Consider the following 13,465-nt stretch of genomic DNA (forward strand, 5'->3'; position numbering starts at 1 on the left):
GGGGGGGGGCATGTTTGAAGCTCATTACTGACCCTGCCAGATCATTTTTTCTTTTACTGTAGTTTATTACTCAATGTTTAATTGTCCTATTTGTGCTAAGTGCAAATGTATGTTGACGTTTGTGAGCTCGTTCTTCATCAGCCGATGCTGCACACTTAAAAATCCAGGTGACTGCGCTGCGTTCAGTGGAGCAGATTTTTATATCACGCAGGGAGTTGAAGAAGAAAGAGCAGGACTGATGACACAATTACGGAAGATTTCGTCAGTAGAGGATGACATTAAAAAATATTAGAAAAATTCCTGTAGAACTTTTGAATGTTCCTGCTGCTTGGTGCGCGTACGTCACTCCTCACGTTTCAATCTGCACAAAGGACGTTACTTTCAGTTTCAATCATGTCATAGAGACTCATCCTGACACTGACCTCAGTCACTGCAGGTGTCTCTCAAAGAGCCTTTTGAAGCTGCCACGACTTTGTAAAAATAACCTACACTGATGGTTTCAAACACAAATGTGTCTCCACAACCACAGCAACACATGTATATATATATACACAGGTTGGCAAAGCCTTTGAGTTACGCAATGATTCCATGTAATGGCTCCCTGTGGATACATTAGGCCATGCATGTGCTCAGGATGAGATGCATTATTTAAAAATTGACTCTTCTTTTTTTTTTTTTAATGAATTACCATTTTACTCTGTCCTCCTTTTCAAATCTACTTTAACCCAGACACTCTCAGGTGGATGCGGCTGAGCAGGTCCGTGACTTTACTTTATTTCACCTTATCCACAACACGCGCCCACCTTCACGGTGGAGCTGCTTCGCCTGAGGACGCAGCAAGCTCCAGACTAATCAACGCTAATTAACACTTATATCACGTGACCCCCTCCCCTCCTCCTCCCCGTGTCAAAAGAAAAGAGTGGATACTTCAAGAGCTCAACACATATCAGCAAAAACACCCAAACCACGAGGAGATGGCTTATGATTGTGTAAAGCTTTGTTTGATTCCTGCAGTGTTTGCCCTCCTGGCTCAGCGCTGCTGCTGCCTCACAGCCGTGCACAGGAAGAAAACACCTGAGCTCGCGCTGCCCAGAGTCACCTGCTCTGCCCGAAGGATCAAAGCAGTGTTTGGCCCGCTTGTCAAAAATATACGTGTTCGAGGTAAGGTGGATGAGAGGGATGGTGGCTCTGACTGTTTGCAGTGAATCCAGCACGGCTGTGTGCGCTTTGTTGTGTCCTCAGATCTGTCAGGGGCCACAGTGCCGGTGCAACAGCCTGAGGAGGAGGTCTGTGGAGTGAGACTAGGCAGAGAGAAAAACAACAGCCTCTCCTTCATCAGCAGATATGACAGCTGCTACGCTCAGGTTGAGGTAAAATAACTGTTTGTGCGAAAATTAAATATCAGTGTCAGGATCCTCAGGGGAAGATAAAACATGACACACACACAAACATAACTAGGAAGGTGCAAGCAGGTAAACACTTAAGGTAGTGAGTGATTTCTTTATGTTTTTGTAGATGTGTGTAAACAGTTTGTACTGACGCATTAACCCATGGGATTGTAAAAGTTATTAATATTATTTGCAACGTATGAAATAGTGGAAATGCAAAATACAGATGTACACTGTGTGTTTGTTTGTGTGTGTATGCTTCTTAACATGCATGTTGTGTTGACCTTTGACCCTCAGAACAGCGGAGTGGTCATCCCTCTGCAGGTCCAGCTGACAGGACAGGATCAGTGGCTCAGGGTGAATATCAGCTGTCCTGTGATAAAGAGACACAGCGAGAGGACCGCACCTCTCCCGACACGTGAGTGGAGGCAGCTGACCGGGCGCTAACATGCTCATTGACACAGATACGTCGTCTATCTCTGAGTTTTCACCAGTGTCATCAGTTAAAACTTGAGTGAAGATTAATTTATTGATCAATAAGGGGACAAGGCTCACACAGAGTTGGCAGGTATAATCATTCCTTGTCCCAACAACACACAGTCAACACATTTACTGCTAATGATGCATTCAGTGTCACGGGAGAAACTCAAGACTGAACGAGTGGTTAACTAATAGCTTCATCTCCACATTGTTTGGTATTTAAATGATAAACCAACCATTTGATCCTCTTCTTTCTTCCACACTAACATGGCTCTTCTCCAGCGTTACCTGGACAGTGTGACACAGGAAGAGCTCTGAGAGTGGACTGTGGTCACCAAACCATTTCTAGTGACGCCTGCTACAAACTAGGTTGCTGCTATGATGCTCATGATCTCACCTGCTACTATAGACTCAATGGTAAGATTGCCATTTCCCTGAACCTTTTTCTAGAGATCAGTTGCTTGTTTTCTGCATTTTCCTGTCTAACACACCTTGCAGCCTGCTCTCTGGACGGACATTTTGTGTTCTCGGTAAAGGCCACAGACACAGACCCGCCCATCACTCCCAGCGGCCTCATAGTGAAGGATCAGCCGCAGTGTTTCCCTGCGGTCACCACGCCAGACACGGCTGTCTTCAAGATTGGACTCATGGACTGTGGTGCAAAGAAGAAGGTGAGAGGCTGCGTGTCCAGGGTTTGATTTCAAAATAATGTTCATAGTATTTGAATAAAATATCACCCACATGAGGGGTCACTGTAAAAGCCATATTCTGTATAGATACATATTCTGAATGTCTCACTGAAATGCTGTTTCTCTGTTCCACCATGTCTCATCTGTCCTGCCTTTTAGGTAGATGGAGATGTTGTGATCTACGAGGTGGAAGTGGAGGAGCTGCATCCTGCGAGTATGACCAAACATCCTCCATTTAGGTCAGTGTTGACATCTTCTGCGCTGTTGTAGAAGCTTGGGGATTATTTCTCACAGCTGCATTCATACTATAGTGATGGTACATGTACTGATCAAGGCGGGGTTTCAGCCTCCAGGTCCTGTGTGAATATACACCGTCAGATCTAAGGCGTGCAGCCGACCTGCGCTCCTTGTATGCCGTGACAAACCCGCCTCCTGTGGTTGCCCTGGGAACCATCAGAGTGCAGATGAAAATAGCCACAGGTAATGAAATGGGTTTGTTTTTTTAAGTATTTAAATCACACAAGTGCAGATTTGCACGCGTCAGGTCCTTAGAACAAAACCTTAGTGACTGTATTTGTGATTATTGCTCTAGATGCTTCCTTCACATCCTTCTTTCCTGAGGACCAGCTTCCACTGAGCTTGCCCCTGCGCAAAGCTGCATACGTGGAAGTTTCCATCGCCCAGCCGTCCCCCGACCCCTCGCTTTCCCTGCGTGTACGGGACTGCTTTGCCTACCCTGCGTCCAGACACTCAGTGTGGACGCTTCTCTATGACGGGTAAGGTGGAGGTAATTAGAGTGGTTACCTTAAGGTTCTCTGTGCAGCTGACAATTTAATTTTCTCCTCCTGCACAGATGCCCAAACCCTCTGGATAACATGAGAAGCTCTGTCCCCGTGGACCACCAGGGGCAGACCACCTCCCATTCCCAAGTGAGGAGGTTTGATGTCAAGACCTTCGCCTTCTTAGACCCTGATACAGACCATCCAAGTATGGAGGAAGTAAGGTTTCAGTAATACAGGAGTGTGTATTCCCTCAGTAACTAAACACTAAAGCTTCTGTGGCAGCTTGTTAACCGTGTAATCTCTCACTCAGATGTACTTCTACTGTTGGGTGGAAATCTGCACGGATTATCTCGACTGTGCACAGAGCTGCGCCATCATTTGTGAGTATATCATGTTTCACCTCGTGCACTATATGTACTGTGCATGTGTGTACCTGTTAATCTTTCCCGTCTCCTCTCACAGCAGCCGAGGGTGAGAGACAGAGAAGAGAGACCATATCCGAGTCTGACCAGGTCCACTTGGTGTCCTTAGGGCCGCTGCTGCCGGGACAGAACGACACTGGACTGGAGGATAATCCATGTGTGAAACAGAGCACAAGTGAGTCCTGCACAGCACAAAACTTAGTCACAATGTGAATGACCAATGGCAAAACTCCCTCCTCTTCCTCAGTGTTCCAGGTGACGCTGTACACCCTCTTAGGTGTCGGTGTTGCCCTGCTGCTGATGCTGCTCCTCGCCGTGCGGTCCAGGATCACAAAGTGTCGGAAGACGGAAACGCAGCAAGTTTGTGACGCACAAGCTGACGGTCAACAATGTAATAAATAATTTCACCTTTCACCAGAGACTGGCGTGATCACCTGAGGTCATAGTTTTGGTTCAGAATAGTTTAATGATTCCTTAAGAAGATTTTGTATTTGACGTTGTACTTTGCATTTCACCTTTTTAATCAAACATTTGCTGGGAATCCACGTCAGCGATTTCCCAAATGTATTTAATCTCCTCTGAGGTGCAGATAATTCAATAATCATGAAACTGAGTTCATCAGAATAATAGTTTATCAACACAAAAATACTCCTTTTATATAAAAAGAAAAGACAAAAAAAGCAGTGACATGAGCAAATAAAAATCGACTCAGTAAGGTCTGAACTTTCTCTGCGCTCTCAGCAAAGCAATTCTCTGTTTATCCTCCTCAAACTTCTTCCTTAGTTCAGCGATATCTGAATTAAAAAAAGAAAACAAACATACATATAGTTAACCATCACGAGAAAATACATTCTGTTTAAAGACATTTTCATCTCCTTCACAAAACAAATTCTAGCCTCTTGATGCAGGAAAGAATAAACTAAAAGCACAGTCTCAGGTTATCCTAAATATGTTTACATTAGCTCAGTAATACCATTTCAATTTAAGCAACTTACGTTCTTTCTGTGTGTTTTTATGCTGCCAGGTGTAGAAGTTCATGAGCTCCTTCCTCTTCTTCTTCCTCATCTCCTTCTGTAGAGTTCTCTTGTTGGCTGCCTCACTGTGAGGACGGGCCTTGGCGCCCTTGGCCCCTCTGGTGACTTTCACCCAGCCCTCCTCATCCTCTTGCTGCTGCTCAGCCTCCTTCCTCTGCTGCTCCGCTTCCTGTGACAAAACAAACACGCCCAGGATGAAGTCGTGTGGAGAAGACGGGCGGGGCGATGCTGGAGGAAGAACTGTAAGATCCTCACCTCTTCTTTCCGCTTGTCGTAGTCTTCCATGAAGGAGTTGACTATTTGTTGCAGTTTGTCCGGCTGGATGAACGAGTCCGTGTACTGCTGAATCCATTCTGGTGTAAGAAAATTCGTCACGTTAACATGCATGAGTCACAAGACTGATTTGTTTTACTTTGAATATGCTCATTAAAGGACGTGGCTCAAGTTCTAAGTCTGAGAGTTAAACCAAAGCAAAACCACAATAAGAAATAAAATGAGCATTAATAAAACAGCGAAGCACTCACTCTGCACTCCTGTCTTCACTGCACGCTGCTCTGTGCAGACCACCAGAGGAACATTATGTGGGTGTGATTTAGCTGCAGATAAACTGGAGGAGTTGTAGAACACAACGTAGCCGACTTTGAAACCCTTGGAAGAGACGGACAGAGACACAAGAAGTTAAAAAAAATGACTGCACAAGCAGTGTGAATGTTAGCTCGTAGTGTCACAGCAGGAAGAACCCTGCAGGACGGATGCAGACCAACCTTTCTCTCAGCTGGTTTGAAGAACTTGGACAGCTTGGGTCCAGACTCCTGGAAGGAGCCCGGGTGGTCTCCGAGCTCCACGGACTGAACACTGCCGAACTGCGAGAACAAATCTCTGACAACAGCCTGGAAGACAAACCGCAGGAGATAATGATCAGATCATGTAGACACGACAGACACCGAGTGAGTGACAGGCTTCATGAGCGGTACCTGTGAGCAGTACGGGGGGATGTTGAGGACAAACAAAGTCCGGTCCAGCGGTCTGTGTGAGCTCTTCTCAGCTCGCACTCGGTGCTCTTTCACATACACTTTATGTTGAGCCGCACTGTCGGAATTAAACTGTAAAGGCAGCACTGCAAAGAGACACAGAAATAAAACCCTGAAGCCACCAACACATCACGCAGCACATCTGTGATCACTAATCGATCCATCGATCAATAACCGAAACAAACCGTGTCAAATGACATACGCCTGTATGCAGGCGAAAAACTGAAATAAATATTCTTAATTTAGTCAAACAATACCTGTAAATCCTCCAGGAATAACACAAGGCTGGCTACTGGCATGTTTCTTCTTGGCCGGCGCCATTTTGGGAAGACCTTTCACACCGGAAGTACAAATAAAACGTGAAAAAACACGGGATTTAAATGCTTTTATTTCCTTTGTTTATTATGTATATTCTTTCTTTTTTCAAACAAGTGACATTTCAGTCTAAAATATATATTTTATATATATATATATAATTATTAGTTTACACTACATTAATTCCAAACCGAACAGGACTACGGTATATTACCATTTTTCCACACAATGATTATGTTAATCATATTTAGGCTTTTAATATCTTTTTTTTAGGTAAAATTATTACTATAAAACTTTTAGCTGTTGGGTTTCAGTAAATACGTAATATCTTAGTTTCATGACGAAAATAACATTTCCTCTGCAGCTAATGGTTTAAATTAAATTAAATGGCTAAATTTAGTTAAAGTAATGATAAAAACTGTGATAGTACTTGAGAATACACAGACACACACACACACACAGTTTAGATGTGTTATCAGATGGCAGACAGGAAAGATGAGTCTCAGACAACATCTACAAAGCTAAATATTTAATGGTGACATTTCACAGACACATCTGACCTCTCTATTCTCTTCTTGACTGACATACCAAGAAAGCAACAGAAAGTAATTTACAGTCCTTGAACATAAATTGAGAGTAATGTATACTAGAAAGAATTAAACGTATACCGTTTCAAAAATTGGACAACCAAGTAAAATCAGCCACAAACAGAGCACACAAGAATCTGGAGTCCACAAACATGGTAAAACCAAATAAAACATTGACATAATATGACTGTTTGAGAACTGGTTTACTGTAATTAGGGTATTATAGTTTCTGTCAATCCCCGATTTACTCACACAAGTAGTTTTCAGTTATTTTGCCGAGTAAGACGCCTTCTCAGTTTAGCTGAATTGTGCCGAGGATTTACTGAAGGGAACTTCATCGTCCGGCGTAATCTGACAGATATGGCAGCTACTGAATTATGTTGTTTCCTTTAGTGTTGTTTGGTCTATGCTCTGTTTAATGTCTATGGTCTCTTCACCACTAGGCAATATAACTGAACACACCTGTGGATGTACAGGCCCTTAAACATAATGCTGCTCTTTGTTGTTGGGTTTTTTTTTTGCCTCTTCTTTTTCGGGACATGAGGGTTGATAACAGTTAAACTGGAGTATATAAAATACTCGACATATTCAGATGCACTGGCATTGAATTGACAAAAAAAAAAAAAACATCACTACAATTCCAGTCTTGATTTGGCATCCCCCACCACATCGGATTAAAACAACAAATCGCATCACATTCCTTTCTACTGGTCCATCTCAGAATCAAACAGGTGACACTTGGATACCACAAAAACAGGATGTTGATATCCATGAATTTCAAGTTCGGAGTAGTCATGTATATCAAATGTGTAAAAATCAGTTTTATATGAGAATGAAGGCTGCCTGCCGTCAAGGTGAAAACCACAGTTCGTATGTTAACACTGAGAATGCAGTAATATGCTTATGAACAGACAGTGTATTTACACTAGACATGAGTTATATCTTGATACGGAAGGCTGTAGCCTGTGAGCTGGGGGGCTCAGTGGTGGAGGTGGACTGTGCAGTGGACTTGAACAGAGCTTTGAGGATGGTCTGGGGGTCCACCTCTGGAGTAGGCTGAGAAGAAGCTCGTTGACCGGCGGGGCGAGACAAGGAGGGGGGCAGACCGTCTTTCTTTGCACTGGCGCCAGTGCCTGGAGTGTCACTGAGCCTCCTGCAGGAGCCAAGAAGAGAAAGGGGGTGTCACAGTTCCTCGATAACACAAAGGGATAATAATCTCTAAATACTGCTTAACCCATTTATATCGGATGCTGCGTAGCGCAACATTGCCCCTCCCGCCGGTTGCTTTGCCAGAGCATTGAGTCTCCTGCCGGCTGCTGCAGCAACCGGTGGGAAGGGCAATGATGCACTATGCAGCATCCGGTATAAATGGGTTAATTCATTTTATCCATTTTTCAAATAGTAGCTATTAAAAAAAAGCATGAGATATCTGATTCTCTAGTGGATAGTGCAAGCCACCAATACAGCAACAGCTACTGCCACTGAACTTCTTCAGGTCTTCAGGTAGTGTTAGGCAGTGGTTACACAGGTCACTTAGCAACCCTACAAGCAATAGTTCATTATCTGTCTCAGGGATAGCTGTGAAGACACTAATTGACTCAAGCTGACCCAGTTCCAAATAGCAGTTGTCATAGCGACCAAGGTTGCACAGATATAATGGACCGAGCCTCGGGTCAGGGGAGTGAACGGGCCTTTCGGCGTCACAAGATACACAGTGTTCCCCTTGGGGAGAACACAGGTATTGCATGAAATATTACAGGTATGTGTGGAGAGGTGCTGTGGTCCCATGAAGGAATATCCTTATTTGGACATCATGTTAAGTTTTGTGTGGGTTTAAATGCAAAGAACAACATATTCAGAATCATGGCATGACAGTGTTAACTTGTATTGCTGATCTCTACTCCCCTCTATCAAGCTTCAATAAAAGCTTCTACAGAAGGCATCTGGGTCTCCTGAAACTTAATCTCCAGTGAACCAGCTCGCAAGATTAACAGAAAACTGAACTTCATTACGTCAAATTTGATTAAAACGTATTGTGAGTGGTCAATTGAAAACATTGCTTTAGATGGAATAATCCCATCACAAAATGTGTTATCTGCTTCTTCAACAGCAACTCATTGTACCACTAAATAGCTTGCTAATCACCTAAACACTTCACAAGCATTACTTCGAATAAGATAATGAACAAATCAGGTCCTGAAAGTCACTGCTTGCGTATATGCAGTTGCATTCAAGCAATATCACAAATCTTTATTCCTAAAAATAGTGGAGACATAAATTGTGGTCACTCAGTGAAAATATGCAAAATAAAGTATGTGCATGTAAACAAAGTCAACTACAGATTAATTTGAAATGAAGGAATGAAGCCCTGCAGGCTCACTTACAATAGAATGGGCTGATCAGATGTGATGACATTTCCCTGAATATGAAGGTTACACTTCATGGGTTGGCCTGGGGGTGGACAAGAGGAAAAGATAAGAAAAGAAAACAATGATACACAGAAACGCTGCAACTTCATCACTCTGGTTAGTGGCAGTGTCAGCGATACAAGGTCGGACCGACCGGGCTATCGTTCAGGTCAACAAAAACACTTCAATAAACTTAGAAAGATGCCGTCAACCAGCAAAACTTGTCATCAGTACTGTAGTTATTAATCTCTATGCAGAACAGAAGACAGTGCCCAAAACCCAGGAATCCATTTGTTGTGTGCGTCCTTGCTACTGGCACTCACCATCCAGACAGCGATTGTTGTACTTCCTGTACGCGCTCACAGCGTCCTCTTTACGGACAAACACCACTTCAGCCACACCCACCCTCACCAGCCGTGCTCGCTTCAAGGCACCGCACACACAGAACAGTTCCTGCGGAGAAATAGATGGAGAGTGCAAACACACACCGGATGAGTCATCGTGGAACAACGGCGTTCTGCGCATCACTGAATATCAAACATGACCAAAGGTTACAGTCAAACGGTGTGATTCACTCACAACTATGTCTTCCTCGGTGACACGGGGATGCAGGTTGTTCACTGTTATTTTTGTCCCCTCCAAAGGACTGAAAGCAGGCTAGAAAGAAATATGACAACAACACATGATAAAGCATATGCAATTAAAAATGGCTGACCTTGGTTGGTTCATCTTAATGACCTAAATTTAAAATGTTACTGACGCACTGTATCCAGTGGAAATGCAAATCACACTGAATAATAATTTAAGGAAGGACTTGTTGTGCATTATGAGTGATGAGATGTTTACCTGAGGGGGAGTAGGAGCCGTTGTGCTGGTTTCTGCTGCGTTTTGCTGGAGGGTCCTGGAGACTGGCTGTAAGGCTGCGGCTGAGGACCGGTTGGCAGCCATGCTGGTGCTGGGCCGGGTGGGAGCCACGGGGACGGGAGGACGTGGGGCTGTGTAAGCATCATTTTTAACCACCTTGGTGATCGGGGCTGACATGGAGAATGTGGAGCCTATTGTACCAGACTGTATGAAATACAGGAATGGAAAGGAAAAGTTTAATTTAATGTGGGAAGGTAACACTTGATATGTAGTTAAAGTTTAATATAGTAGTTAAAGAAGTATGTGTTAAGCCCTTAGGCAGCTCTTACACGTGATTGTAGCATATTGTTTGCAGTGGTAATCTTTATTTGTTTAGTGGAGGCGCCATCATGCTCATTTGAGACAGGCTATGGGAGACAAAATAATATATTTAGTACCAGTCATTATACAGCTATTCTCGTAAACACAAGAATTACTCTCAATCTTTCCTGTTCATCATGCCAAGAAAAACAGCTCTACCTGTGAAGCTGCACGTATGCCACCCGACATCCCAACCGGACGTTGCTGTGAAAGGAATCATCATACATTAGTAAGCCTGACAATATACTTATATAATCCAATAAACAAATACATAAAGGATATGTCACTGATCTATCACAAACAAAGCAACGTATTTTATCCCAACCTGTATGGTCTTGGTTATTTTTAAGGGTGGGACAGCAGCCGCCTGTGTCTGTGTCCCTCCAATGCTCCTCTTCAGGCTCAGCCTATCGCGAGCATCCATCATTCTCTTATTACTGCTCAGCTGTGGCGTTGCACTGCCCCTCAGACTCAGTCCTTGTATATTAGGGGTAAACTGCCTGCTGTTCACACCGCCAGGATTGTTGTTGGTGTGTATGTGTATCTGTGGCACAAGTGTCTGGCCTTGTAATTGGTGTGTTACTGCCGTCTTTTGCGTGGTCTGTGGGGGGACACTGAAAGGATTCTGCCCCTGTTTGCGTGAGTTGATCATCTGACGGGCATCCTGCACTCCTCCTGCTCCTGCTCCTCCCCTGCCACGGATTTTGAAGCGAGCATCTTTCTGTCCCAGCTTTTCTCTGGCATCTTTCACTTGAAAACCTGAGGGGAGACAGGGTATTGATGGCAAACTTGGTTTTAGTCCCTGTGATGGAAATCTAAAAATGAAATGTTGACAAAATGATCAAGTTGTCTTTATACATTTTTAAAAAAGCTTTGCAAAGGATCCGCGTACAGTCACACAGACTGCAACTGCAGACTGATATTGAACAAAGAGTGTATATGAACTTTATAGGAAGAGAGAAGAAGGAGGCATGGTCAGGATGTGTGGGTGTGAACAATTATAGATTCTATCAAAACTGTCTAACTGTCGAAAAGAAGCAGCTGTGTGCTCAAGGTCAAGGGCCCCTAAGTTTGTACCAGACAGTACCGGATAAGGAGTGTAAATGTGAAGACAGATTCATAGTACCAAATAAGGATTATACATGGGAGGAAAGAGAAGTGTAGGATATGATTTTTCTATTACAGTTCCCAAACCATACCATTTTTATTTCTTCATACAATAATAGCTTACCTGTTCCTCCTCCAAGTCGCTGTCTTGCGTCATTAACTCCAATCTTCTGCCTGGCATCAAAACTCTTACCAGTGCCTCCTGCACCCCCTGCACCCCCTGTGCCTCCTGCAGCCCCTGAACCCCGTCCAAACATGGGTCTGAGAGAAAGAAAAACGATTCAACATTGGCATTTCAACACCCCATTATGACTGTGTAAACAGTGCAGTCACAATTTAAAATCCTAAAAGCTCATTAAAATGTTAATTTTGGCTGCAACACGTGCAATATTGTAGTTCACTTCATTACTTTATTAATTATTTCAATTTTTCACGCTGCAGGGGGGTGGGGTGCATCAAGAGACTGACGCACTGGGTTCTGATACTTACAAGAGAATAAAACCTCTCCTCTACTTTTTAACACAATGGAGACGGGACAATACTAATACGTTTTAAATGTGAATTTGGACAAACCAACATCCTAATTCAGCCCAGTACTTTCAGTGACCATATCCGATCAATAATTGGGAGCGAAACCTATTATGCTGCCAACGTAAATATTAGCTTACTGGTTAGCCAAGCCCGACATATGAAGCTACAAATACAGGCAAACGGGTTACAGCTCTTCAACTTATGAGTTGTCGCGACTACTACAAATTTGTTTGCCTAAAACGGGATATAGTTGAATATATAACCCACATATTTCAAATTTAAAAACTGAATGGTTACAGACTTAAAGGCCTGTAATGTCAGCTACTTAGCCTAGCATTTACGATGTAGCTGGTGAGAAGCTGCTGGCCGTAATGGGCTAACGTTAGCTTACCGTTACCAACCAGCTACCAACAACTTTCAATCCTCGTTATGCTTTCAAAAATGTTATTACGAGTTACCACGGTCTAAATAAGCTAACATTCATCGGTGCATGAGTAGTCTTAATACCGTTTAGCTGTAGCCTTGAGGTTAATACCGCGCCGTCGTATCACTTCATCCAACGAAACGTCTGCCATTTTCTCGCACTGCCTAAAAGCGCATGCGCAGATGGGAACTCTTTATGTAGGACTACGGAAGCTGATTTGGACCAGAATACCAAAATGGCTGTCGGGAACTGGCGAGAAACTGACTTGTTTTAATGAAATTGTTAGTTGAAAATGTACTTCACAGTTAAGAGTGAATGTTACAGTAGTGCTGAACCGAAGACTACAACGACAAAACTTAACCACTGCCCCGTTCAAAATAAACAATCTGACATCGATTACTCTTGTCATAACACAAAGAACGTCGATGCCATGGTACCCATGAGCCTTTGCGCCGAATTGTCCCATCAGATAAGCAATGTTTATCGCCAAAATAGTAGTTTGCCGTCAGTAAAACACAGTGTAACATTTTAATTTCACAAACTATTCTTTAATACAGATATAACTGTTGGTATACGCTAAAATAAATTGTTGCCAATTAGACACATCAGACACCCTAACAAAGAATTCCTGGACACTGTCACAATGCTCGTTCTCGACAGTCAATAGGTTATGCCTTAAACTGATGAGTAAGGAAAATAACGACGCGGGGTGACGCCCGTGTCCTCGTTCATATAGCGAGATGAATTTTTGAAAGGGCATAGGTCTGCCTGTTGAGGTGACTCGCCTACTTTGCGAGATGCCACGCAGGACTAGGACCTTCCCCGAACCCCAAACATGTTAAAAAAAAAAAAAGTAACAAAAAGAAATACACCTGAATGTTAACCTCAATGATGGATGTACCTCTGTCATAGACACTTCTAAACAGCAAAATTAGCATAAATGCGTACAACGGTATCACATATTTTAAACACAAAAATACTATAAAGTTTTAAAAATCTATTTGATGCAGAATTCATTCATTTTAAATATATTCATATTATAC

At 43.2% G+C, this 13,465-nt stretch overlaps 3 protein-coding genes and 1 non-coding gene across 5 annotated transcripts; 2 read left to right on the plus strand and 2 right to left on the minus strand.

Moving 5' to 3' along the window:
• Positions 1-861: 861 nt before the first annotated feature.
• Positions 862-4,180, plus strand: LOC111673748 (zona pellucida sperm-binding protein 4-like). 2 transcript variants are annotated; one of them, XM_023431602.2, is made up of 12 exons: positions 862-1,161; positions 1,243-1,370; positions 1,686-1,806; positions 2,151-2,285; positions 2,367-2,539; positions 2,717-2,796; positions 2,904-3,037; positions 3,150-3,333; positions 3,411-3,555; positions 3,650-3,719; positions 3,802-3,936; positions 4,009-4,180. In XM_023431602.2, the coding sequence occupies exons 1-12, from the start codon at positions 975-977 to the stop codon at positions 4,161-4,163; spliced, it is 1,647 nt and encodes a 548-aa protein (XP_023287370.1). In that variant the 5' UTR covers positions 862-974; the 3' UTR covers positions 4,164-4,180. The 2 variants fall into 2 exon arrangements, with proteins under 2 accessions (XP_023287370.1, XP_087026176.1); XM_087170050.1 differs by having other exon boundaries at positions 2,151-2,539.
• A 195-nt stretch (positions 4,181-4,375) lies between these two features.
• rrp7a (ribosomal RNA processing 7 homolog A) lies at positions 4,376-6,159 on the minus strand. Its single transcript, XM_023431603.1, has 7 exons — positions 6,084-6,159; positions 5,770-5,912; positions 5,560-5,685; positions 5,320-5,443; positions 5,051-5,148; positions 4,757-4,964; positions 4,376-4,555 (listed from the first exon to the last, which is right to left on the minus strand). Exons 1-7 carry the CDS (start codon positions 6,145-6,147, stop codon positions 4,470-4,472), a joined length of 849 nt encoding a protein of 282 aa, XP_023287371.1. The 5' UTR covers positions 6,148-6,159; the 3' UTR covers positions 4,376-4,469.
• Positions 6,160-6,655: 496 nt separating this feature from the next.
• Positions 6,656-12,607, minus strand: poldip3 (polymerase (DNA-directed), delta interacting protein 3). The gene is made up of 10 exons (XM_023431675.2): positions 12,506-12,607; positions 11,592-11,728; positions 10,686-11,119; positions 10,520-10,564; positions 10,330-10,407; positions 9,983-10,204; positions 9,716-9,793; positions 9,460-9,589; positions 9,113-9,179; positions 6,656-7,881 (listed from the first exon to the last, which is right to left on the minus strand). The coding sequence occupies exons 1-10, from the start codon at positions 12,571-12,573 to the stop codon at positions 7,665-7,667; spliced, it is 1,476 nt and encodes a 491-aa protein (XP_023287443.1). The 5' UTR covers positions 12,574-12,607; the 3' UTR covers positions 6,656-7,664.
• A 485-nt stretch (positions 12,608-13,092) lies between these two features.
• On the plus strand, positions 13,093-13,246 carry LOC111673825 (U12 minor spliceosomal RNA). Its single transcript, XR_002762127.1, has one exon. It is a non-coding gene; the product is annotated as a U12 minor spliceosomal RNA (small nuclear RNA).
• The last annotated feature ends 219 nt before the right edge of the window (positions 13,247-13,465 follow it).

The sequence above is a fragment of the Seriola lalandi genome, unplaced genomic scaffold (genome assembly GCF_002814215.2).
Source record: "Seriola lalandi dorsalis isolate HSWRI2012SDOR001 ecotype SW California unplaced genomic scaffold, Sedor1 jcf7180002054926, whole genome shotgun sequence".
NCBI classification, from domain to species: domain Eukaryota; kingdom Metazoa; phylum Chordata; class Actinopteri; order Carangiformes; family Carangidae; genus Seriola; species Seriola lalandi.

Coding starts and splice junctions, on each gene's coding strand:
- poldip3 (XM_023431675.2), bottom strand. CDS start 12,573: ATGGCAGACGTTTCGTTGGATGAAGTGATACGACGGCGCGGTATTAAC. Junction 10,408..10,519: donor GCATACGTGCAGCTTCACAG/GTAGAGCTGTTT, acceptor TGTCTCCCATAG/CCTGTCTCAAATGAGCATGA. Junction 9,794..9,982: donor CGGCTCCTACTCCCCCTCAG/GTAAACATCTCA, acceptor ATTTCTTTCTAG/CCTGCTTTCAGTCCTTTGGA.
- rrp7a (XM_023431603.1), bottom strand. CDS start 6,147: ATGGCGCCGGCCAAGAAGAAACATGCCAGTAGCCAGCCTTGTGTTATT. Junction 5,686..5,769: donor TCCCCCCGTACTGCTCACAG/GTACCGCTCATG, acceptor TTTGTCTTCCAG/GCTGTTGTCAGAGATTTGTT. Junction 5,444..5,559: donor TCAAACCAGCTGAGAGAAAG/GTTGGTCTGCAT, acceptor GTCTCTTCCAAG/GGTTTCAAAGTCGGCTACGT.
- LOC111673748 (XM_087170050.1), top strand. CDS start 975: ATGGCTTATGATTGTGTAAAGCTTTGTTTGATTCCTGCAGTGTTTGCC. Junction 2,797..2,903: donor ACCAAACATCCTCCATTTAG/GTCAGTGTTGAC, acceptor GCGGGGTTTCAG/CCTCCAGGTCCTGTGTGAAT. Junction 3,038..3,149: donor GCAGATGAAAATAGCCACAG/GTAATGAAATGG, acceptor TTATTGCTCTAG/ATGCTTCCTTCACATCCTTC.